The sequence below is a fragment of the Dermacentor variabilis genome, chromosome 6 (genome assembly GCF_050947875.1).
Source record: "Dermacentor variabilis isolate Ectoservices chromosome 6, ASM5094787v1, whole genome shotgun sequence".
Taxonomy (NCBI): Eukaryota; Metazoa; Arthropoda; class Arachnida; order Ixodida; family Ixodidae; genus Dermacentor; species Dermacentor variabilis.
This window is the reverse complement of record NC_134573.1, coordinates 77292195-77318947: the sequence shown is the minus strand read 5'-3', so window position 1 is coordinate 77318947 and position 26753 is coordinate 77292195. Positions and strand designations below refer to the sequence as shown.

Genomic DNA, 26753 nt, shown 5'->3' with positions numbered 1-26753 from the left:
GTAAGTGAAGAGAATTGTCTTCGACCGATGTCCGTGGCTTAAGGCCACCGTGCTTAAGGCCCAGTCATGCGTTCGGCTTGGCTGAGGAAGCGAGCATGTGTTGGTTTATTAGGTAGTGGTAAATAATTATTTAAAATCAGAAAAATGCTATATCTTGTGTTGCTCAAGAGGACAGTGAACTATACTAAGTTCGTTGCACTCTCGAAAGCGCACATGCGGATTGTTCAAGACTAGGCATGAGCTGACTGAAAAATCCTCCTGTTAGGGAAAGTCGGCACAATTTGTCGTAATTCTTTGAATTTTTTAAGCCCAAATGGCAAAGGCATTTTGCTGCGCAGAACTTGTCTACCTTTGCCGACTTCTAATATCGATGACCCTTTTCTCAAACGGCTATCCCCTGTGGCACAGATTCTTATAACCAAGACCAGAGCGTGACGCACCATGACAGACCACATTATTGTGTATTGTTGTGCATTGTGTATTTGTTCAAGGAGAATAAAAATTCAATTCAATTTAATTCAATTCAATTATGCCAGACGAGCCAATCTCCGAAGATCGTAGTAAAAGGCGTGGAGGAGCGTTAGGATCAACAATCGGCACCTTTCTTTAGCGTGCCAAACGCAAGGACAGTTAAGCCTGCTGTCTACCTTCCGTGGTAGTACCTAATGCACCGCAAACCGTGACATTGCGTTCCTTTTGCTGTGTGCGAGTCGCGTATGAGCACCTTGTGTTGGAGCTTTTCACAGTGAAAGTATAGCGCTTGAACACTCAGCCTAGAGAGCGGTAAAAGCACGGGAGAAAAAAAGCGGGGAGGCTAACCAGACTATATCCAGCTTGCTACCCTACACGTGCGCAGGAGAATGGGAGAGCAAAGGAGAGAGGCAGAAGGAACACGAGAGTTTAGATCAATCGCAGGCACTAGGCAAGGTGCAGTTGTGTCTGCAGCCTGGCAGTACACCTTCGCGTACTGTAGAACAGCACGTGTTGCATCGCAGCTAGCGTGAAGCGCATCCACCGTGGCACCTCACATCACTTGTCGATAGAACACCGTGTCTGATCTCTGAACATGTCGAAGTTCACGTTCTGCGCATGTCTGGGCATTTTCGCGACCGAGATGCATTCGTGATTGAGGACACTGAGGATGGATGAGCGATGAAGCGTGGTTCATTGCTGATAGGGGTGTGCTTTAATTTTCTTCTTATCCCTCGGGGTCGGTCAGCGAGGTTGGCGCGGTAAATAAGAGCGCCTTAGCGCCCGCTGACCGTTGCAGGACGCCTACAGAAACAACGCAACTGGTCGCCTGCTGTGCTGAAGACATTTCATTAGTGTTTAATTGCAATGAAAGCGCAAGGAAGACAACGACACCAAACAAAATGCAAGAGCTAAATGTAAATTCAAGGTTACACCCGACAAAAAGCAATTTTTTCCTACGTCACAAATAAATAAAAGGTGTCCAACTTCTGTGACAGTGCTTGAAAAAGCGCTTTTCATCAGCAATGAAAGCTTACGTTAAAGTGAGCTCGTGTCCTGTCGTACGCTCTTGCGTCGTCATTTCTCTTGCGCTTTTACGGCCATAGCTGCTTACGTAGAAACTCGACCAAACGTCATTTGTTGTAGCATTGCATTCCTCGTGCTCGCAGCGTCTCGCACAAGCGGCGGGTGGCTACGAGATGCTCCCCAAGGACTTCCAGCTCATGAGCCTCTTGAGGCTATTGTGCGGGAGTGTGGCCAAGCCCGTCTGTACTTTCCTCGGTGACAGGCTCAACAACCTCGGAAGCAGATACATCAATCTGGTAAGCAATTCGCTTAAAAGGTCGAGCGCCAAGTGCGCGCCGTTTCCTGAGAAGCGCAGGCGACTCGGTCGTCTCAGAAATAGGGGCAGCGCCACGATTTAAGAGCAATAGCTCTACAACTACCTGTAAAAATCCAGAAAATAGCTGGTTCCGTAAATCTGACCTTCAAGCTCAGCCAAGGTCCAACTGGAACCCGCAGAGCGCCGAGAAGCGTCTGTGTGTTTCCCATTAATCCCACCTAGTGCGCCATCGGAGATGCGGCACCTGCAACACTGCTGGCACGCTCATCACGCCAGCCTCCTAAGACGCCTTCAGTGCGATGCTAAACTGTGCCATCGCTTTCAATGCTTCGCTTTCGGGTAAAACTGCCATTTTTATTGCGAAGCAATACTACTTTAGGTCGCACTTCAGCCCGTTCCGTGGCGAGGCGGTGGTAGGGTGGCTAGAATGGGGAGGTGTGAAGACCGGCCTCCGGAAGCTGGCCCCAAAACGCGTTCCTGCCACGTGACGGCGCTGCCGGCCGGGGCGCCGTTTAGGGCGCCGTAGTTTCTCGGGGCGTCTGCATACCTCCGAGCGGGAAAATTATTTGGTAGCGCTTAGTTTTTGCGTTTGAATGCGTTAAAATCTGACCAGACTTTTTTCTCTACATTGTAGATGCTGAGAGAATTTAATGATGTTTCGCTGCTCTCATTCCACATGGAAACAGCGAGCATCGACTACGCAGCCGACACAGCGACGGTTTTTAGGACCACCTCTTGCCGAGATTAGCGCGCTTATGCCTTACCGAAAATATAGTTCATAGGAATTGCCGCGCAAGGCCAGCGCATTGGAATAACCTTGAATGTGTCGCCCGCACATAAGTCACATATTGGGATTGTAACATTACTTTAAATGGAAGAAGTTCATGCAATATATCAGCACTGTGGTGAAGAAATTCTAGAAAGTACAAAGCGCTTGCGACTTAATACATGTCTATTGGAAATAACACAGTTATTGCATAACATCACATTTTTACAAAACGCAGGGCTTAACCTTCTTGGCTTTGTTGGGGATGACACACTGATTTAAGCTTTTGAGGAAAAAGTGAATACGTGTTATACAATAAAACCTAGACACCGATCCTGTTAGATCAGCGGAATGCCTCCTGCAGCCAATCTGTGGCACATTGGCTGCTAGAAAGAAGAAATTTTTCACAACTTTTGCGTGCAGTCGCGTAGTGCTAAATGCACGAGTGAACCTGTCCTCGAGTGTCTGAATGAGGTTGTATAGACATGCTGAGGGGTACAGAAGCCCCCCCCCCCCGCCCCCCGAGACGCGGTCCCGTATGACAACAGCAGAAGTCGGTCGAGAATACAAAGCTTGGACCATCTGCCGAAAACCCACACTAAAACCAGCCTCTTCCAGAACACGGAAAAGGTGCTTATGGCTAATGATGTCGAAAGCCTTTTCCTGATCGAAGGAGCGAAGAATACCGGGTAGTTTCCTGGTATTTCCCTACAGGAGAAGGTCCCTCACTGCTAAACCGTGAAGCTGAGTAGAGCGCCCCTGGACAATACATGCCCGGTATGGACCCAAAACAGTGCTGAGCACTGGTGTGAGTCACGTACACAGGCACTTTTCTATGAGCTTATAATCACAGTTCAGAAGCGTGATTGGACGCCATGCTCTCAGATCGGAGCTCCTCGACTCGTCCTTACAAAGGAGAGTGATTAGCCCCTCTCGATGAGACGCTAAGTCCCTTCACCGAGTAGCCTTTTCACCAGTGATATGAACGGCCTCACTAACAGTGTCCAAAATTTAACATAAAATTCGAATGTCAGACCATCGGATCCTGGACTGCGATTACGCTTCATAGACTTCAAGGCCGAAAATAGCTCGTCCTCATCTATGGCTGAGTCGCACGCTTGTGGCGGCTCAGCTGGTGAAGCAAACGGAAAGACAGCTGGAGAGGCAACTGGAGAGGCACACAAGGTCATGTAAAACTGCCTCGCCAGTGCAAGAACTCCATCTGGTGAGTCGACTATGCTACCATCACTTGGATCTATTAGGGAAAAGAGAGTTGTGTTCTTCCTTGAAAGATGCCTACGTAGGACGTTTCTGCTGCACCACGCTTCCATTTCCCACAGCTCTGCTCAGGCTGTGGCCCTAAAGCCGTCCCAGCGTCGCTGCAGGAGAATACGAAGTTTCTTTCGGAGTGAGGCCAGAGCCGAAGCAACACCAGGCCCGCCGGACAGTGGCCTCGAGAGCAGGAGGATCGCGTCGGAGGCGATTTTAATCTCCCCACGCTCCTCGTGCGTTCGACGCTTGCCCCAAGACCTGAAGCACTCACGCACTCTGACCTTCACGTCATACCATTCTGTGCCACTTAGATTCGCTGTGTTGTGAAGCGATCGAAATTTAGGAAACGCGAGAAAAATACAGCTGCACTATACCGACCACGAGAGTTACTTGGCACTGCACCGTGGCCTACCAGACTGACAAGCTCACGGCGCCTCCGCGCTAGCCACCCTACCCGCGCCCCCGACGGAAGCGCCAAATTTTACCCCAGTGGGAGGAACGCGTAGCGGGGCCTCCCTAGACAATGGCGGCGGCGCCGCGGTCTTCACACCTTCCAATTCTAGCCACCCTAGCGGTGGTAGGCACCATTGACCTGTAGCGCGACCCCGCTGCGTGACGTCACACCCCGTGACCTAGAGTGACGTCACACCAGCTGTGTAAAAACGGGGCCCCATCTCACGCCGTCGCGAGGCGAGGCGGTAGCCACCAACGGCGGCCTAACTCCCGCTCCTCTCACCAGGGGCGCTACGGTCACTATTGCTTCGCAATCACCAGGCTTAACCAAGCTAAGCCACGGCCGTTTTTTTTTATGCGAAAGCATTCCACGCCCCATTCGGTAAGACTTGTGCGAGTTGGTCAGTTATATGTCCCATTATGCAAAAATCCGGCGTCGCATTTGGCGGCGTGACTGAATGATGTTAGCAAAGATGGCCGACGGCAAAGAGTAAAACCACATCAAGAATACTCGAATTGACGTCAAAGTTCTTAGGGAGGTTCCTGCAAACAAAGTAAATTAATGCCTTTGAAAATAATATTGGGTAAATTTTGCTCTCGTTGGCACGCGAGGACGCTTTCCTGAGGCCACGTACGAGCCACGGTTTTGGTTGACTAATAAGTGTGGGTGCGTAGTGCGTGCGTCATGACGCACGTTATGTCGCAGCCATCTGGCTGGTCGTCGGGCACGTGACGGAAAGCCAATGGGTAGGTGGTGGTGCCACGTCATGTGTGTATAAAAGTACTGCATAAAATAAAAAGCATTAATGTCCAGTTGAATGGCGCTGAGCGGCCTTTCCGGTTTTGAACGCCTTGCGGGCAACCGAGCGCGTTGAGACACATAGCGCCTTTTCATTTGCCCTTTTGCCTATTTACCCATTTTGCGCATTGTGGAGGCAGTTCAACCTTGAATTCGCTTGTCAAGAGGACTGCAAGACTCACCTAGGTTAGTGAGCGAACGCTGTACCAGTGGACAACGGAGACAGAGTAGGAGGGCAGAGTGTTGTGATCGAAGAAGCGTTGTGGTGGAAAAGGCGGTGAGCGGACAAGGAACCTGGACGGTTTTGACCCGAGCGTGTTGAGAAGGGTGGTGCGCAGCTGCTTCCAGAGACGGGAGATTCCGACTCTCGCCACGGTGGTGCAGCGTTTCATAGGGGATGACAGGCTAAGCACTGTGTTCACAGCAAAACGATGCTGAAGAAGCTCGGCTTCAGATATAAAAAACGGTCTCGGAATGCACTGCTTATCGAAGCGACGCGCATCGTGCAGTGTCGCCGCCGGTACCTGCCCCAAGTAGCCGATAACGTCTCCAATGAGCTATGGTAGACGCCACAGTGGAGTGCTCCGGATTAATTTTGGCTTCTTGTGTGTAGAAAAAGAAATGTGGCCAGTCCTTTTGGAACGGGCGTATCCTGTCCAAAAAGAAAGGAAGATCAGAGAGACACCAGCGCCACCTCTTACAAAAACAAACAAGCTAAATATTAGTACACTTCTTTTAACATAGGAGGAGCCACCTGTCAATATTATCACGGGGTGACAGGCGCTTAGGAACACAATTTCGCGTAGGAACACAATTTCCTTATGCGCTCCATCTTAATTGGCTAAGCGGACCCTACCTTCCACAGAGCTGAAAACAGCTTGAGAAACGAAGCATACAAACAAATTATGTCGTAGCTGACAAGGAAATTTATTCACCCGTAGGCACGCTTTACAACTGTAGTATGAACGAAAAGTACAATATAAGGTACAGCACATGTAATACATCATACTTGATGTAAAGAAAACAGATTAGCAAACGAAATAATAAATTGTGTCTGCTTGACACTGGCTTTGCCACACACAACAGCAGCAACAACAACAAAACTCATTACAGCGTCCACGCAAAAGCATTATTGTCAGACCCGAATTTATTAAAGGTACCCGGGGCACATACAGATACAGTCTGAACTCGGGCAACAGAATTGAGCATTATTCTGGCTGTAGAAAGACTTTGCCTCGGGAGACGGTTATGTACCGCGTAAACCAGCGGCGAAGAAACTCGGCTTCACCGAGTTTGAACAATTGTTCTTCAAGATGATCCCATACTATCACCCGTAGTTTTCGCATTCTGGGGTACATTGCTCTATTTGACTGCCGAGATCGTTCTGCAATGTTGCGGAAGCACCACAAAACGTACCTAGCGCTGTAGTAGACGAGACTCGCAAACCGATTTCGGCGCTGTGGTGGCCGCACGATGGATATTCCGAACATTCTTGCAACTAGCTTGCAGAAGGTGCGTGCTACAACGCAGTCCTTTACTACTTCTTTACTATAATTCGCTACCATATGCCAGCGTTCAAGCCTGTCTCTTGTAGGTAGAATGCCCCACTGATATTGCCAATGAAAATCCTTTACTTGGGAGGGCAAATCAGGTGAAAGCACGGCTGTTCATGTTTGTATACTAGCTGTCCGTGGAGGTACAGCTGTCTCACAGAACATTTCACAAAGCCTGGAAACTGGTGTCGCACACTACTTTGTAATTCTTAGTTGTACAAGCTGGCTTTGCAAGCGCGCAGCGGCCGCATACTGCGGTGCTGGCGTCACCGTAGCAAGAACTCTTCGATAAGATCGCCCATTGCCATTGCAGCCGTGTCTAAAGGCACCGCTAACAATTCCCACCTTGACAAGCCTCCGTACTTGCTCTGGATAATCTTCAAATTTCATATGAATATATTATTCGTATTATCGTTAGCCATTGAATAAGGATGTAAGTGATAAAAAATAATTTAGACTCCTAATATATCTTTTAATTAACCATCCACAAATGCAAAGTCAATATTTGCCAGAAACAGTGTTTCTAAATTGTTTGCTACAATGGATGACTAATTGAAGTGTGCAGAAACCAAAGGCGATAATTTCCAATAGCCGTGCACTATGATAAAAATGGGCTCCAATTCACCCCAACGATGCTGTGTTATCATGTGATCCGATAGACCAGGGGCGCGATCAGAGATCTTTGTTCGATACGCGTTCTGTTCGGTTGCTGCAACGTCACAAAGTGGCAGTATGCAAAATTTCTGAGAACGGGGCGGAGAAAGTAGCCAATCGGTAAGCGGTGAACTCCCTGGAAGTTTACTTCCCTCGTTAGTCTTCTGCTTGCAGACAGCATACAACAAAACGAAATGTTTCTCGTATTCCATCGAATGAAATCGTTATCTAAAGAATGTACTTTTTTCTTCTCAAGCTCAAAAATTTTTTCAAACGAGTGACTACTGCAAATTATAACTATTAGTTTCTCTGCGTCGTTCCTAGGTGGTGTCGTGCACAGCGAGTAGAAAAAAAAAAATAAGAAACGATGGGAACAGTGGCGCACATATTAAGAGGCAGCAATAACATTCCAGTGGCTTGCTGGCACCGACCATGGGGCCGATTTCGCTGTACAACCAACGCACTATCGCGCAACGCACAATGAACGCACAAGAAAGGTGTTCTAGTGATAATTACCATCCTATATCACTAACATGCATTTGCTGCAAAATGTGGGAACACATTATCGTATTCCATACATACTCTCATCTTGAATGTAATAACTTTTTTTACCCGAAACGGCACGGTTTCCGAAAAGGATTTTCTTGCGAAACCCAACTACTAGAATTCACGTCAGACTTACGCTTTGATATGAACAAGAATAAACAAATTGACTGCATCTTTTTGGACTTCTCGAAAGCATTCGATCATGTGGCACATAGTGCCCTGATATCAAGGCTCTCAGCAAGTAAACTCGACTCACTAACCCTATCATGGATTCGTAATTTTCTTACTAATCGCGAACAGTTCACTGTTGTTGCTAACTTTCCCTCTGGCCTCTCTGACGTCAGCTCTGGTGTACCTCAAGGCAGTGTACTTGGACTTCTTCTCTTTTTAATTTACATTAACGACTTACCGAACAATATATCATCTTGTGTACGATTATTTACGGACGACTGCATTGTATACCGCTCGATTATCTTTCCTCTGACCACGCGGCACTCCAAAATGATCTTGCATATATCAGTGACTGGTGTGCTACGTGGCGCATGTCCCTAAACGTGTCGAAGTGCAAAGTAGTTTCCTTTTCTCGAAAAACTGTTAACTCTCACTTTTCTTATCATTTGGATTCTAACACACTTGACGACACCACAGAATATAAATACTTAGGAGTGCTCCTTATGCACAATCTTTCATGGACTAAACACATCACCTCCATTTCAGCTAACGCCTCCAGATCATTAGGATTTCGGCGCCGCAACTTAAAAAGTGCACTTTCACCACTACGAAAACTAGCTTACGTAACTATTGTACGGCCACAAATTGAGTACACCTATTGTATATGGTCTCCTCATCAAAATTACCTCATCGAACTGCTGGAGCGCATCCAGAATAGAGCCAGCCGTTTCATTTAAAAAAATTATAGTAACTAGTCAAGTGTAACCCAAATAAAAATCAATCTTTCGTTGCAACCACTATCTATTCGCCGTGATATTGTCCTTCCATTATTATTTCATAGATTTGTTCACACAGTTAGCCTAACCTTATCAAACCTGAAAGAAGAATCCTCGACGTCACAATGACTGAACAATCAATTCAGCTACACCCGAATTTATGGCAACACACACGCTTTTAATTTTTCAGCTTTGCCCCGTGCGGTTCGTTTATGGAACGCTCTACCAGATAACATCGCTTGCCAATCTAAACACACTGCATTTCGCAATCTGCTAACCGATCAATATGCCGTTTCAACCATCTAAACACATCATGCCTTTTGTAATTTTCCTGCATTTTTTCTACAAGTTAAAGAACTTCAGTGGTCCCAATCTTTTTACAATACTTACTACTGTATAACATGCAAAAGCGTTTACAATGTTATGCTATTATGTTATTGTTTACCATTTATTGTTATTGCTCTACATATTGTATTTGCTATTGTATTAATTTTCCATGTTGTATGCGTACCGCATTCATTATGCTGATGTTTATTTCTTTCCCGATTGCATACTAATGTGTTACCGTATTTCCCCCCTTACCTATGCCATCTCGAAGACCTGTTAGGTACATGTAAATAAAAAATAAAATAAAATAAATATTTGTTTCGAGAAACGAAAACGACGCCGGAATTCGCTTTCGGCCATTTCTTCAAACGCGCTTCGCTCCGCCACCCGCTTTCCTTCCTCCTCGAGCAACGCCAGCGCAATAACCTAAGTTCCCAATGCAAGCGCCATTTTTCTCGAATTAAACTGTGGATTGGATCCGAACGTGATATTCAGCTGCCGAAGCCGCCGTTTGGATCCAATCCAATCCACCAGAGGAGTCATGCGAAGCCGGTCTCATAAGAGCGTTGATCGCTCCAAACTTCCCAACTCCCGTCTCGTTCCGCGCCTAGCAGACGACGTGCTCGGTGGCAAGATGAATGACAGGAGCGTGTCGTCATTTTGATCTCACCAAAAACGTGGCAGCGCCCCGCGGCTGGTGATGTCGGTGAGGAGTAGACCAATCGCGCGCCGGTAACCGAACGAACGCGCCGAACAACGATCTCCGATCGCACACCAGCGGCGCGATCGGAGATCTTTGTTCAATACGCGTTCTGTTCGGTTGCTACAACGTCACACAGTGGCAGTATGCGAAATTTCTGCGAACGGGGCGGAGAGAGCAGCCAATCAGCATGCAGACAACTCCCCGGAAGTTTACTTCCCTCCTTTGTCGTCTGTTTGCAGACAGTATATTACAAAACGAAATGTCTTTCGTCTGCCAATGAATGAAATCTTTATCTAAATAATGTATTTTTGTCCTTCTCAAGCTTAAACACGTTTTAAAGTAGTAATACGTGTGACTACTACAATTTATAAGTATTAGTCTCTCCGCGTCGTCCCTAGGTGGTGTCGCGCATAGCGAGAAAAAAAAAAGAAAAAAGAAACGATGGGAACATTGGCGCAATTTTCAATAGGCAGCAACAACATTCCAACGGCTCGCTGGCAGCCGATTATGGGCAATTTCTCTGTACAAGCAACGCACTATTTGTTTCGAGAAACGAAAGCGACGTCCTAATTCGCGCTCTGTCATTTTTTCAAACGCGTTTCGCACCTCCACCCGCTCTATTTCCTTGCTTGCGTTAGGAACCGAAGTTCCTAACGCAAGCGCCATTTTTCTCAAATTAAACTACGGATTGGATCCGAACGTGTTAATCGGCTGCCGAAACTGCCGTTTGGATCCAATCCAATCCACCGGACGCGCCATGCGAAGCCGGTCTCCTAAAGAGCGATGATCGCTCCAAACTTCTCAACTCCCGTCGCGTTGGCGCCTAGCAGACTAAATGCTCGGTCGGAGGATGATTGACAGGAGCGTGCCGTCATTTTGACGTCACCAAAAACGTGGCCGCGCCCCGCGGCTCGTGACGTCGCTGTGGAGTAGGCCAATCGCGCGCGCCGGTAACCGAACGAACGCGCCGAACAACCATCTGCGATCGCGCCCCAGTGTGCCGTAGCCTTGAACTGGGTCCTGCCAAGCCTCAGCACGGCCTCGTTGTGCATGTAGTCTTCGCTGTTCCTTTCGTCGCTCATCGTATTCGCGCAGCTCTTCAGGCGTGCTAGCTGTGCGTGGCTTGCTTTGGACAGTAACGGCTGCGTGCAGCACAGTCTGAGCACGACGTCGTTGCGCCTATTGACGTTGCTTTTCCCGTTGCCACTCATTGCGTTCACGCTGCTCTGCGGGAGCCCTAACTAGACGTGGCCTTTACATAGCCTATTAGAACATTAGAACACCGATGAAGTCATTTGCTAGGCGGGTTCTTCTTTTACATATGAAAGTGTAGTTACGGCAATCCCTGCTTCGTATGCTACAGTCGCGGCTTACCCGCAACTGCAGCTTAATCAGCCCTAATCATTACGGGAAAACGCTTGCAGCGAAAGCTATGCGCGAAGGTGAACTTTGTCGTACAAATATTTAAAAAGAAAGAAACGAACAAAAAACAACAAAAGCAATTCCTAGCGTCGAGAGAGAACTCTGTTTTTGTGCGCCTCCTTTGCTTGCGATCTCCCTGCTTTTTTACCACCAAGATTCAGATCCCCTCCTAGTAATCTCTTTGCAGCGGACACATTTACTTTCCCACTGCTATCGGAGAATCGAAGGGCTTTCAGGAGGCCAGAGGAGCCTAAATAGACTGCGGGGTAGATATTTTCATATTCAAATAAAGCGTGTTTCGTTTCATCTTTTCCGTAGTTTACCACAGCATGCGCATCCTTCTTCTTTGTTGTACTGGCTTTATAAGTACACGTTCTAATGCATCCTGATCTCACTTCGAAAAGTAAAGAGCTTCCCTTCGAGCTACCACAGAATGCTTCGTTCCTGATTTTGCTTTTCCCTATTTTACCTACCTATTATCTACCTATTACCTATTATCTACCTATCTCTATCTATCTATATCTTTATCTACCTATTAGGTAGATATTCAAAGCAGGTTTGTTTTCCACTGCCGCCATCCATGAGATTGTCTCAGCCTCTGTGACTCTGCGTTTGACGTTCTTTGTTGCCATGTTACTTACTATACAGGTCGCAAATTTGCTGTTAAGCTTCCTAGTTATTTTCCTTCACCATGAATCAGTGTTCTTCCTGTGCAAATATCTGAACACTCCAGCAACACATTTCTTCCCTATTCCGAGGTCGTTGTACCGAATCAATTTTACCTGCAGTTACTCTTACTTGAAAACTTGTCGAGCCCATATCATCCTGCACAGCTTCATTTTTAGCGTTCGCGTGAGTGTCCAATGCGAACCGTCCCACTGACCTGTGGTTGCCATCAAATCATGATTGTACTCCTTACTTCAAGCAAACAACTGCCTTTCCAAATGTAAGTCCTGGAACCATTACACCTTTCCACATATTCCTGAACACCTCGTACCTATTGAATCCCCACAACGCTCTGTGTTTCATTACCGCTGCATTTCTCTTTCCTTTCCGTATTACTACTTTTTCCTGTGTCTCCAGATATCTGTCACCTTTATTTAACCTTATACCGAGGTATTTGCATTCTTTTTCTCAAGGTATTTCCTAGCCCTGTAATCTATCCCTTCACTGTTTTTATGAAATACCATAAAACCTGATTTTTAACTCTGTCTCTCAATCCTAAATTCTCACCTTCTCGTCCACAGATATAAGCCAGACGTTGCATACCACTTTGCTTGTTAGCAAGAAACACAATGTTTTCCGCATAAATCAAACCTGGAAGCTGCTTCTCTACTGTGGTGCGCTCCTGTATGTAGAAAGGACAAACAAGATATTACTTTCCTCTAGCGCCCTTTCCATCCTCACCGTGTACATCATAGACAGCAGGGGGGATAAAGGGCACCCCTGCCTCAGTCCCTTGTTCATGTCAACTTTCTCCTCGCTCGTCATCCCTTCTCATTCAACGCACGATACGCAGAGGCGAGCGCCATCTGATTGTGCTACAAGAAACCCTGTGGCGCCCGCGGCGATCGGTTGAGTTTTAGGCTGCGGAGGCGAAGAAATCTCAGGATCCTAGTCTTATATGTATATCTCCGCTGTAATAACTGGTTGGAGAAAATGTACGAATATCTGTACCTCAAAAGAGTGTATACGGGATGGAGGAAAAGGTGAGAAAAGTTGGCAAACAAGCGCAGGGTAATTGAAAGAATAAATAGACAAGCCGGAGTCACAAAAAAATCACGCAGAAACTCACCTTATAGTTGTCTAAGTATGTGTAAACGTTGTGGCGATTTCTCATCTCCACGCAGCCCGGTGTCATTACGAATGTTATGTAATTTAATCCGACCAGTATAAGCCCTTATCAACCCTCATCGGTCGTTCGCGTATCGTGTTCGATATGCGATGACAACGAATACACAACGACTTTATGACTACAATGGCATAACGACGGTGCGAGAATAATTTGGACGATGATTAGTGTAGGACCAAATGACACGATGACGATGGTATCACGAATCTTGTATGATGACGATGGCGGGATGACGACGGTGCGACAACGCAATGACGATGAATGCGTGACAGCGGCGGCATAATTACCGATTGAGTGGCGACAGCTTCAGAACGATAGGATGACGAAAAATGATTGAAGTCAATGGAACGTCGAATGCTGTATGGCGATGTCGGCGAGACGGCAATGGTATATATATATACACAATCACTTTGCATGACGACGAACGACCGCGACAGAATTCCTAAACATATCAACGAATGCATGGAGGCAACTGCAACGTGACGACAGCGTGATGACGATGGCATGATAGCGGTATGAGGACAATGGCATGACGACAAATGTGTGGCGACAATCGTGTGACGAAGATTTTATCCAAAGCCTGTATGATGACCATGGCGTCAGAACGATGGCATGACAAGAGTCAGATGATGAAGCTGGAGTGATGACAATGGAACAGCCACGACGGCATCAAAGCGGGGGTGTAACAAATACATGACGACTGTATCACGACGATGGCCTGACAACAATGACATGACGAGAGTTGAATGTCAAAGCTGGAATGACGATGATGTAACGACCACAACGGCATCACAATGATGAAAAAGGCAACTCAAATCCATCTGAGCTTTTATTGGCGACGCAATATAATTCCGAGGTTTCTAGCATTTTTACTGTTTTTGTTATTTAGGCATAGTTTTGCTGAAATCCAAGAAACTGCTTATCTTCCCAAAGATAACAAAAATAGAAGACAGTTCAGTTACAGGAGCGTTTCTCTTTTTTAGTCAACATTTACAATAGCAGACTAACTTATCGCGGTTCTAATTTATTGTAACATGTACATGCAACTTAACAGTGTTGGTATCGATCACTGCAGCGCGTTCTACCCGATGCAAGGAGTAAACCCTCAAGAATGCCTTTTGAACGTCTGCACTGAATTTAGGAAAAAAAAGTAAAGGTACGTCCAGCGCTGTAAGCGAAAGGGGTCACCAGCTTCGGGACTGCATCCTTAGGTAAACAAGACGCCGAACGGCTTTCTTATAATTATACGTGCCCCAAATAATAATATTTGGGGCACGTAAAACCCCAAATATAATTATAATTATACGTCTAATGACACAGCCGTGGCAGCAAATCAGTATCATAAATTAGTCATATAACGACGGTAGACAAGAGAAAATACGTGTGAAGCACTATGGCAGTTCCGCCATTATGCTTCGGTTCACGCTTTCAGCCCAGTATACCAGAATGATTCGCTGGTGTACTTCAAGTCGCGATTAACGTTTCCCTGCACAGGACGGTCCCAAGTTTGTTTGTTTTTTCACCGCGGAGCTTATAGCTCTTTCAGAAAGTGCTAATGAATTCACAATGCGGAGCATGCAATCAACTTCCGCTGATGCGTCCGTGCATGACTTAGTCACGCCATCGGCTTGGAGACATTTGTAGTCGTAAAGAAAAGCAGACGCAGCTTCTTGTTTATCAATTATTGAGACGATGTGCATGACGAACGATATTTTTTTACGCACAGATTACGTTATTTATTATGTCTCTACGAGCTGGAATTTTTCGTATTTTATGGCATACTTTTGTTATTTTTACATTGGCTAAGTTCTTGGTACGGTCTTCGCTACTAATATTGATGTTTGAGGACTGCTTCACCACGTCGGTGCTGTTTTACCTTTACCGATTCTTTCAGACAAGGACCACTGTCTACCTGTGTCACATTCCTGCGGGGACTTCCACGAAAAACGTCATACACTTTGGCCAAGTGAGTAACGCAGCTGTTTTTCCTGCTACGATAACTACGCAGGTAAACTTTCCTGTTATTCTTTTGCAGCATACTTACTACGATACTTATGCAGATAAACTTTCCCTACGATTCCCGTGCAGCATAGTTACGGCTTTAATATGCCGATAAACTTTCCTGCCATGTTTGTGCAGCATAGTTACTACGATACCTACGCAGATGGACTTTCCTGGGATTCTCGTTCAGCATAGTTACAGAAATACCTATGCAGATAAACTTTTCTGCCATTCTTGTGCAGCATAGTTACTCATATGGGCAGCCCACAGTTTCGCGTATTCTACAGATAGGTTATGTGTTTATTTTATGTAAAAAGGAACGTACGCATTTGGGCTGGTTGGTTCATGATTACGAGCAGTAAAACAGGGCTAAACAGCAGGACGAGGAGAGGGACAGCGCTGGTGTCTGTGTCCTTCTCCTCGTCCTGTTGTTTAGAGCTGTTTTACTGGTCGTAATTATGTAATAAGAAAGTTTAGGCTTTCCCAAGTCAGTTTTCCGGACAATTATGTACCTTGTATTTAAGTGTAAGGTTTAGTGTTCTGCAGGAGTGTATGGCCTTTTTTTTATTGGCACTGATGTATACATGACGTTCGATTAAAATTTGGCAATTAATGTGATCCTGTATGTTATTTCGCATACTTAAAAATATGCGTTAAATTTTATGTATTTTTCATAAGTCACGGCTGCACAGTTTCGTGCCTGTCACGCATTGTACTGCGCCAAAGGCTATATAGGCCAAATACCATGAACGTGTCATATGGTGGATCAAAGGGACCTTTAAAAGATAGGAGACGAATTGGGTATGCTGTGACATCTAAATCCTTTGTAAGTGTTCTTTGGAGAATGTCCCGGAAGAACAGGGCTGCCCGTAGCATCTACAAAACGGTGATGAATCATTTAAGCGTGTGCACATAAGCGACTGTTTGTCGACCACGGCACGAGAGAGCCCCATTTTTGTAACCAGGTTTTGACAGAAAGGGTAGCCGGATGTAGCCCAAAGAAAGGAGTTGTGATCCCTGGAGGAATGTTCATTCGACGGACACTCTTGAGTACATCTGGTTAATGACGTTCCAAATAAGGCGCACGATAATGGGGAACAGAAACAATGTGTTTATGAGTGCAGCTTTGTACTTAGAACTAATATGCGCGCGAATTCTGAAGAATCATATCTTTCGCGTGTTCAAATTGTAATCCAATGAGATCCGCGTACTTGCCTATGCAGATGACATAGCTTTCTTTTGCGCTGATAAGAACAGTGTTGAGAATGCCCTTGTCATAACGCAACAGTTTTGCTGAGCTTCTGGTGCAGCACTAAACTTTTAGAAGAGTTCACGGTTTTCGTTTTGATTTGGTCTTCGTTGTACGATGCCAACCCACTTCAGCGCTATTCAGTGGAGGCAAGCCTTAGGTGTACCTGGCTCTCATTATCGCAACAGTAATCCACACTGGTCAGCGGAGGTTGCAGAAGTACAACGTAAGGCTAACAACTGGCAGCGACAGCACATGTCCATATTTAGCCAAGCTGAAGCTCACAATGTGTTCCTAGTAACTCGACTTATGCATGTCCTACAGGTATTCACTGCTCGCGGCTTAGGTTGCAAGCTTTCCAGCGTGTGTTTGCTACTTATGTTGGAGCGCACATGTTTAGGCCATGCGACATGATAACCTTTTTCTTCCTCTTGAAAGTGGGAGTCTTGTCCTAGTTCACCTTTGTGTTAGGCAGCTTCCCTTCCGATTATTCTTCTTATATGATGTAAACAGTCCATTTCTAAGAGAACCACCGCAATTAGTTTCCAGAAATAGCTGTGTCGTCATCTGTCAGAGATGAACCCCGGGCTCCTTGAGACTCCTTAAAGGAGGTTGTCGGAGGCTTTCACTTTCTGAAGGCTCATTTTAGTATGAATAATATTTTCGCTACCTACCGCAAAGAAATTTCTGCTGCACTCATAAACGCCACGGCGCCTACGCGGTTCCGATTGACTGAAAGTCCGTGCGTATTTGCACACGTCACGTCGCTGCCGTCCTGGCTGAGTAAAGGCGTGTCCTAGTGCGTGCGTCACTGGGCTGGTGACGGTGCAGCCAATGGGAAGGAGGTGGCGCCACGTCATGCGTGTATGAAATGAGTGTGTAAAATAAAGAGCTTATTGTAGAATTTAAGGCCGCTGAGTAGTATGAACTCCTCGCAGGCAAGCTAGCGCGTTTAGCCACTTGGCGCGTTTTGATTTGGCCTTATCCAGGGGCAGTAAGAACGCAGGTGGGAGCTTGAACAGAAAAGGAACGCGCAGAAAGAAGCATTTAACCGAAATGATTCTAATGCCACCACATTTCTATGCATAAGCAGTCTGAACTGTCTGCCGATCATTATAAAATAAACGGCTTGTTGCACAGAAGTTAAGTTAGTTACAAACTAATTTTAAGCCTCTTATTTACCCTATACCACACGCAAACATTCAGTACTATTGTTCCACGATGGAATTGTGGCGCTTTCCTGTGTCTGCTGTCGGCCACCAGTGCATCATTGTCCTTCTGTAATGACCTGCACGATGTTGCCAATCACCTCTTTGTTCTTCATGCTTGGCGAATTCTATTTTCCAGACATCAGCTGGGGAAGTGGCTCGGTTTTCTTAAAACACAACTAAGCTGAAAGCAAATAATTAACATTTTGTCAGGACGTCAACTTAACTGAGATCGTTCACCTTCAAACTCCAATAACTGTCACTTCCGCTAATGGTCTGGACCTTATACTTACCACTAAACCAAACTTAGCTTCCTGCTTGACTGATTCACCCGGGAACTACGGAGCGCTCTATAATTCGCTTCACTCTACAGGCACGGGTTTCCAACAAGAAAAAAAGAAACAGGATCATCCAAGGCTACAGCAAAGCAGACCTTACTGGAATGAATAGGGAATTGCAGGCCTTTGCTGATCGGTTTTCTGCCGATTTTGAGCAGCGATCGACTGATGATAGCTGCTTGCTTAAAAAAAACTATTGTCTCTAACTGGTTGTTTTACACCTAAAAAAAGTTTAATCGAGTCCACGCTGTCCGTGGTTTAACAACATGTTAAAGCGCGTGGGCCACATAAAGAATCGGATGTTTCGACGAGCAAAATTAACAGCCAGAACCGATCGCTGATCTTGCCATAATAAACTTAACCGAGAATTTTGTACTAGGCTTTCAAAAGCCAAGAAGGAATTCTTTGATAATCAAACCCTGCCTATGCTACGGTGTTCTACCCCCGTAAATTTTGGAGCAATATTAACCGTACTGAAAGCACACACGTTCCATTAATCTAATCTAATATTTCCGCAGTTCAAAGAGAATGATGCAATGTTCTGAACAATGTGTTTGTTACTCATTTTCATAAGAGCACCCCCACAGTATTTCTGCATACACCAAAAACCTACCACTTACCAATGCGTCCCATCGCTATTGATTCAGTTGGTGCCGAAAGGCTAACTCTCAACCGGTGCAGCTGGTACCTCATCAAAAATGCTGAAGTGTACTCAAGTTTATTCTTCATTTATAATGTCAAAGCTTTTTGAACAGTCATTACAGATGCCTACTCTGTCCTCTGACTAGAGGGTCGGGAAGGTGGTCCCTGGGCATAAATTTAGTGATGTACATTCCCCCAAAAGTTACCATCCCATATGCTTAACATCCTTTCCAGTAACAAAATTTAGATCATATAATATACTCAGACCTCATCGAATTCCTTTAGTACAATTCCTTCTTAAATATTTGTCAGCATGGATTCCGTAAAGCAGTTTCGTTCGAAATGCAATTTCTATGTTCTCCTAACGACTTATTCATTAACGTGTTTTAGGACTGTGATAATGATTGTGTTGATTTGGATTTTGCTAAAGCATATTACTGCGTCTCACATGATATACTTGTCTTCAAGCTTAATGAGTTTAACACAGGCTCCAGTGTACTTGCATGCATTAAGGAATTTTTCTATACCAGTGATCGGTGTGTGATAGCTAATAGCTTTTGTTTCCTTAATTCTGCCATAACATCTGGTGTGTCTGCTCTTATTGACTTCTATTAATGACCTTCCTACTTGCCTTTCTTCCTCAACCGTCCAACTGTTTGACGATGACTATGTAGTTTATCAGAAAACCTAACTATGGCCGATAAACTTATTCTGCAACGCAATCCGGCTAGGGTACTTGAATGGTGTAGTAAATTGTTCATGACACTTGATACAACTAGATGTAAAACCATGTGAATTTCTCGCCCCACCACGACTCATTGCCCTAACATAGCATAACTGATGACCATGGGTTCAAGATCGCTTTACAAGATGCCTTGTAACTTTTTTGCTGTTAGCTGCACGTCTTACCATTTCCCCCACTCCTTTCTATACTGCCTTTGGGCTCCGAAATTATTTAAATAAAAAATAACTTAGTAAAAGAAATTTACACTGAGACCCTAGAGGTTCGATGGCACACGCAGGACCCACTTTTTGAACGACTATTTGGTGTCAATGGGATAAATTCGCTCCACTTTGTTAATATAAACGGTTATGTGCGTAAAAGTGAAAATTCCTTTAACCTATTTCGAAGCGCATATTTTACCCGTACCAATCAAAGAATTTCAAGAGGTTTTTCATATCGATATGTCGTTCTTCGAAGGAAATAAATTAAGTGAACGGGTGCATTGGCAACTGGCCACATGGAAATGTGGCAGCCACGCGTCTGCCAGTTGAACTTGCGGCCTCATGCTTAGCATAGACACTGTGAACGGCGGGGGCTGGAATTGAGGAGTGCGCTGTAAGCTTTGATTTGCAATTACATCAATGCTGTGCTCAGCTCAGCGCGATCACATTGCAGAAGCACTCTTTATTTATTTTCTTTTTTATTCTAACTCCAGCAGTATTCTGTTGGTGTTCAAGCAGGAGAAGATGTTGTCATGCGTTGAACGGAGATGACGCATGTTGTGCCATGTTTCCTATTGAATATGTATGTATGTATGTATGTATGTATGTATGTATGTATGTATGTATGTATGTATGTATGTATGTATGTATGTATGTATGTATGTATGTATGTATGTATGTATGTATGTATGTATGTATGTATGTATGTATGTATGTATGTATGTATGTATGTATGTATGTATGTATGTATGTATGTATGTATGTATGTATGTATGTATGTATGTATGTATGTATGTATGTATGTATGTATGTATGTATGTATGTATGTATGTATGTATGTATGTATGTATGTATGTATGTATGTATGTATGTATGTATGTATGTATGTATGTATGTATGTATGTATGTATGTATGTATGTATGTATGTATGTATGTATGTATGTATGTATGTATGTATGTATGTATGTATGTATGTATGTATGTATGTATGTATGTATGTATGTATGTATGTATGTATGTATGTATGTATGTATGTATGTATGTATGTATGTATGTATAATATTGCCTGTAAGTCCCGGGGCCGAACCTCGGCTAGCTGTCTTGCGCTGCTTCCTTCTTTGTGAACTTACTGCCCCTTTCCCACAAAGTTTCGCTTAAGGATGGACACTTCCCAAATGGATACTTGCTAGAATCTGTTTGTGCGTGCGTGCGCACGCGCGTGCGTGTGTTTGTGTGTTATAATTTAGTTCTAACATAATTTTTGGAGCTTCATCTTGTTTAGAATAGACACCAGCATTAATCGTCTTTCATAGTTCAGGGAGTTGTGCCGTGCCTATCCACATATATGGACTCCATGGCTGAATTTTCAAAAGCAGTCCAGGTGCTCAATAAATTATAATCCAGACTATTACAAGTGTCAGGGTGCCCGCAATACGGCGACCGAATTGAAATAGTTGCCAAATGTAGACCGCTGCTGTCAAAAGCCTTAGCAGGAAACCCGCTAAACGAAAACCCAACACGCACCCTACTGTACTGGAACACTTGTTGGACAATTTCCTTGCTTTAAAATTTATTTCGGATAGCCGTTAAAACTGAATGTGCGTTACAACGTATGCGAATCATTTTACAATAACACATGATTTTCATTATCACTTCTAGTTTACGACCTCCTGGTGGGTTCATCTGTTCACGGAGCATTTAAAGGGATTACGAAGAGAGTGGATACCATGGAAACAAAGCGCAGTTCAGCCCACACACTGTTGGATAGAAAAAACGAGAGCAATGAATTTGGAATTTGGTTACACTGGTTGCCATTACAGTGTAACGGAAGATCAATACCTCAAATACTATGTACTGCACTAAGGTAATTTTATTAGGGTAAAACTTAAAAAAAAGCTGGAAATATGCTGGACTAACTCGAGTTAAATTATATTAGATGCGGCGTATAACGCGTGCTAAGCAGTCCAACAATATAGCCATTGAGCTACCTCGGTGAGTTGACTAAGTTGGACAGTGGTTCCCATTTCAAATGTACAGATGCAAATAAATCAGTGATCGCCTCGACTTTACAGTTACTTGCTGTTTTTTTTTTTTTTGCAACAGCTCGTAGGATCAAAGCGGCCTCAAAAGTTCGACTACGGGTCATCGAAGAACCTGCAAGTGTATGGACAGGTGAGAACTTAAGATGACACTCTGCGTTCAACTACGTTTAGTAAAGCTGTTGGTAGGGCTAATTGGTGCATACTTGACCACTTAATAGGGCAGCGCGAAAATACAACGACGATGATAGGAACCTACACAGGACGGACGCCTGTCCTGCGTGCGTCCTTCCTTTCATCGACCTCGTTTTTCGCGCTGCCCTGTTATGCGTTCAAGAAGTACTTTCGATTGGTAATACTGCCCATTTAAAGTAATTGCGACACAAAAAACTAAACTGCATTATTGTTTCAAATTCCAAAGACTACAAGCGTGATGCCAAAAAATGAAATTAGATCATTGAAAATCAGAGTGTTTGGCGGCAGAGGAAAACAGACGACGGAAAGGCTTGGCGTGTTCACTTTGAGCCAGAGAAGATGGAACATTTCAGACCTATTGGTACCAAGGAAATAAAAAAGGCTCGCAAGCAAATTATACATGCAGCATTTCCCACTATATATGTATGCGTGGAGTTTTTATTAGACCATACAGATTTTTTATGAAGGGGCTATTAGCATAGCGGACGTGGCGCTATTGCGGATAAGTTCTTCGGCGAGGCGGACAAACTTTGCCGCTCAAAATGTATCAGAAGACCAATCAACGAAAAATTGTTGTATATTTTTTTTGCTAGAGCTTGGAGGCAGTTCATTTCATAAGAAATTTGTGCGCAGTCTTATTTTAATGCACTCATACGCCTAAAAAATGTCAAAGAATTGTTCGAGATATTCATAATCGAATTTCAGGGCTCTATGCAAACAGTATCGAAACCAAGTGCGCGCCGCAGCCAAGTCAGATGGTAACGCCCCGTGACGAAGTGTGAGACGAAGTTTCGATGATGAAATGTAGCGGAGAATACTGATACAGCACATCCCGGCAGGTGCTTGCTATGCAAAACGAGCCGTCAGGGGGCGTTTGCGTTGGATATGACAGCGGGACCGCCTTTTCTGCGCTCGCGGCTTCCTCGCTTTCGATATTCCATGAATTGAGCGTTGAGATTTCCTAACTAATTTCTTGGATTTGTTGCTATTTTCAAGATGTTTTTAAGAATGAGGGGCATATTAAAATGTGACTGCCTCCAAATTTGCCATGTAGACGCTAGTAACCCCCACCCCCTCCGAGGTCCAAATGAAAAAGATAATGTTTTTGTTTTGATAAGCAGTATTCTGATGTCCAGGTTAATAGTGGCAAATTATTTCCGCCCCTTCGAAGAATTTACCTGCAAGGACACCACGCTCGCTGTGCAATACTTTTTTAAAGAAATCTGTATGGTTTAAAATAACCATCATATATATATATATATATATATATATATATATATATATGTATATGTATATGTATATATATATATATGTATATGTATATGTATATATATATATATGTATATATATGTATATGTATATGTATATATATGTATATATATGTATATATATGTATATGTATATATATGTATATGTATATGTGTGTATATATATATATATATATATATATATATATATATATATATATATATATATATAATCACGCACCGGTCCTCTCCTTTCATCTCTAGCAATAATTCCAATATAGAATAATATAATTCTCACACTTTGTTTCGTTAATCCTATTAATGATGTGCTAATCTCGTAGAAATTTGTCAATAGGTTACGTATTAGTCCTTGGGTGGTGCCCATTAGGCTAATATGTATATGCGTGAGCCATGCAAAGGGTTTTCAAACGAAGGTTATAAGTTAATTTGAAGAGCACTGCGCACCAAATACTGGGACACCGTTTTGGCAATACAGGGTGTCAGTCGACGTCCATCACGGCTACATTTTAAAGGGACACTTAGGGGGAACATGAAACTGTGTATCGATAGGCTTAGAAGTCTATGCTCGTTTTCTGTCTGCTAATATACCATTTTGTCGCGTAAAACATTTCCACTGAAGGTGCCACTGCTTCTCCTAGATTAGAATCGCCGGTGAAAAAACGATCTTGCTGATGGAACCCCCCCCCCCCCCCCCCCGTGTCAGGTTGCTGTGTGCGGCTTTGTGTCAGTAAGCCAGTGCTGACATCGTATGAGAGGTGCTATAGTCCAAAACAGGAGAAACCACTCCAATTTCCCATTGCTGTTGCCATTCTCTCGCTCACAAAAGCTCTAATCTCGCTACGAATAGAGATTTTTTTTAGTAAAGACGCCTAATCTTTCAATATAGCTCTACCTAATATTTTGATTTAGTGTCCCTTTAAGATTACCAATGAGGCCACCGGTGGGCAAAAGTATTATTTAGCTTATGACTTGCAAACCTTAAGGAGCATGATGGAATTGAAATAGTGAAGCCATTTGCTGTTCACACGATTCCCCAAGCAGACGCTGTAGTTTCCCAATTCACTTGCATGTCGACATGAATGACCTAATGCACCTGTTAGAGCCCACAGTTATACACCTACTTGACTAACACAAACGGTTAGTCCAGTCGTATTGGTCTCTGATCCCGCTAGGCTTTCATATTTGTCTAATAGAAATGCCCCGATCCCCGTGCTAATAGCCTAATATGCTATATATTTGTGTATTAGAATGATTGCGATGTAAATGTATCAGTGTACATTGCACTGCAGCGTATCATTTATTTTGTGCAGCCTTCAATTACGTCGTTCGAAGCTCTTGGAATGAAAGCATTGGAAAGTGAAAGTGAAAAACATTATGACGACGACGATGATGATGAGAGTGCTACAACGGCCTGCCCATTGCTGGTTTCTTATGCGATACTATCAGTAGAATGAAATGATTGTTTGAAAGTAACGTGCAGTTCTCTTGCGTAATTAGATGTCCTAGCGCCTCGCGGTAAAAAGCGCTAATCGAGAATGGTGGAGAAGGAGCCGTTATACTTTTAGAAAATTCGGCCGGTTGCGACTCGCACTGCGAAGAACAAATACAGGAGGCTACGTGAATTTCTGCTTGTGAATTGCCAATTTCAGTGCATGAGCTTTACAGCTGTACTCCAGAAATTTCAGGCTTGCAGTATACGGGGTGTAACAGCGCTGGAATCTTTCGGATGACGGGTCGAATATCGTCAAACTGAATTAGGTTTTAGACTATAATTATATATAGTGACTGTTCGTAAACACAAGCGTTTCTTGAATAGTTTTCAAATATTTCAGAGCATCAACTACGGGCGACCAATTATAAGATTGATGCAAAAGCGCAGAACACGCTATACGTCACTAAGTATGCCGCACATTTCCGACTAAACCACTATTCTTTGCACCCACTAAGAGGCCTGAGTGTGCGAACAAACTGCATATTTCTTTTCAGCGCTTTATTTGAGCTTTCAATTAGCAATGCTTCGTAATTCCCAGGCTAATTACAGAAGGTTGCTTACGTTGTGAATATAATAGGCTGTGTAGATTGCTCTGTATTAAGGAGGGAATTGAATTTTCATTGCTCGAGCTATTCAAAAAGTATAAAATATTTGATCTGATTTGCTGCTGATACTATTCGCATTTGATTCCTATTCGCACACACCTGATGTAGAGAGGGAATAAGCATCATTGCTTATCGCCTGATCAGGTCCTTTATAGATCCAAGATGGCGCTGATATGGAATTATTTACTGTAACATTACAGTGAGGGCCGGTCAGGAAGTAAGCCAGCTCTACAGGGATGTGAGACGAGCGCTCCGCGGCATTATTTTTTTTTTTGGGAGGCTTTCAGATTTTCTTCTTTTCTTGAGTGGAGAAGTTTCTATGAGAATATCTGAAAAAATGTTTAGTGTGCACACGTCTGTCATGCGTTACCGTGCATGTATAACGGTAAATTAATAACGAGACATCACATAGTCGCAGCAAACATTTATGCACGCTGTGTAGCCTCAGTTCCGGTCTCGCAGCATGCTCTTCGTCGGTTAGCTTGCAATCATCTCTACCACAAAATTTGAAACTTGCTTTTCATAAACTTCTTACCTTACTTGTGGAACTCGTATACATCCACTATACAGTATCGGTCATAATCAACACGAGATGCGGCCTAAGCAGTTAGACGTCAAGTATTCAAGATGATGTCGTTACTGAATTCTATCCCCTTTTGGCTTTGTTTATTAGTTTTAAGATGTTGCTTTTACAGCTATATGTGCAGACAGATGGATGTGCAACCGAACCCACATTTTTTTTGTGTGTGGTTGTTGTTGCTTAACACGAGAACCATGTTCATTATGTCGGTGCTGACGAGAACGAACACTGCAACAACCTTCACCACGCTTTTCTTCCTACGCATGTGTGGGCATCCAAATTTCGTTACGTGTGGCTTCGCACTGGCTTCAATATGCAAACCTGTGCTTTTCGTTACCCCTCTTGCCTTGGCCGTCAAGAGGCAGCTGGTGTATACTAATATTTAAAATGGAATAAGAAACGGTCCCACTTCGTCGTGCCTAATCCGAACACCATTTGCCACCAGCGCAAGCCGCCCGAGTACAACCTGTCGCGCGTGACCACGGACGTGGGCATCTTCTGGAGCGAGGGCGACCAGTTCGTGACGCCGAGGGAGGTGTACGAGCTGCGATGTGCACTAGGTGCCAGGGTCAAGCGGGAGTGGTACATCGGCGACCCCTTCTTCACGCACCTGCACTTTTTCATCGGCCTGGCGAGCAGGAAGTACCTCTTCAATAACCTGCTGGATTTCCTGGCCGGATATCCGATCTAACAAGAGCAACTGGAGCAAGGCGTGGCCAGCACAACGAACGCTGTCTACACAACTCCAAATTCCTGATTTCGGGCAAGAGAATAAACGAGACAGCTTCTCTTTATTTATTTTTTTTTTCGGTAGTAAGACGTCATTTCTTTCTCGCTACCTGACTAAGAGTTCAGGCCGCACTATACCAAAAAAAAAGGCGATTTCGACATAAGTAAGCGACTAAAACGTAAAGTTAGAGAAATGCTTTTTCTGTTTTCTCCTTTTTTTCTCTCCTTCTTTCCTTTTTTTGTAGGGAGAAGGGTGGATGTGAGAATCCAGATTAGCAGGCTTTAGATGCTCATAGTTTAAGCGCACCTAGGTTCTGCCGAAATTGTTGTGGAACTTCGCAGGATCATAGCAGA

The 26753-nt window shown here is 44.2% G+C and overlaps 1 protein-coding gene across 1 annotated transcript; it reads left to right on the top strand.

Annotated features, from left to right (window-relative positions):
* Positions 1 to 1646: 1646 nt before the first annotated feature.
* On the top strand, positions 1647 to 26395 carry LOC142584236 (lysosomal acid lipase/cholesteryl ester hydrolase-like). Its single transcript, XM_075694386.1, has 4 exons — positions 1647 to 1793; positions 15002 to 15073; positions 21595 to 21663; positions 26116 to 26395. The coding sequence occupies exons 1-4, from the start codon at positions 1671 to 1673 to the stop codon at positions 26359 to 26361; spliced, it is 510 nt and encodes a 169-aa protein (XP_075550501.1). The 5' UTR covers positions 1647 to 1670; the 3' UTR covers positions 26362 to 26395.
* The last annotated feature ends 358 nt before the right edge of the window (positions 26396 to 26753 follow it).

Excerpts from the sequence above, each read along its gene's own strand:
- LOC142584236 (XM_075694386.1), top strand. The coding sequence starts at position 1,671 with ATGCTCCCCAAGGACTTCCAGCTCATGAGCCTCTTGAGGCTATTGTGC. Across the intron at positions 1,794-15,001 it reads GAAGCAGATACATCAATCTG|ACAAGGACCACTGTCTACCT; the intron begins GTAAGCAATTCG and ends CGATTCTTTCAG. Across the intron at positions 21,664-26,115 it reads ACCTGCAAGTGTATGGACAG|CGCAAGCCGCCCGAGTACAA; the intron begins GTGAGAACTTAA and ends ATTTGCCACCAG.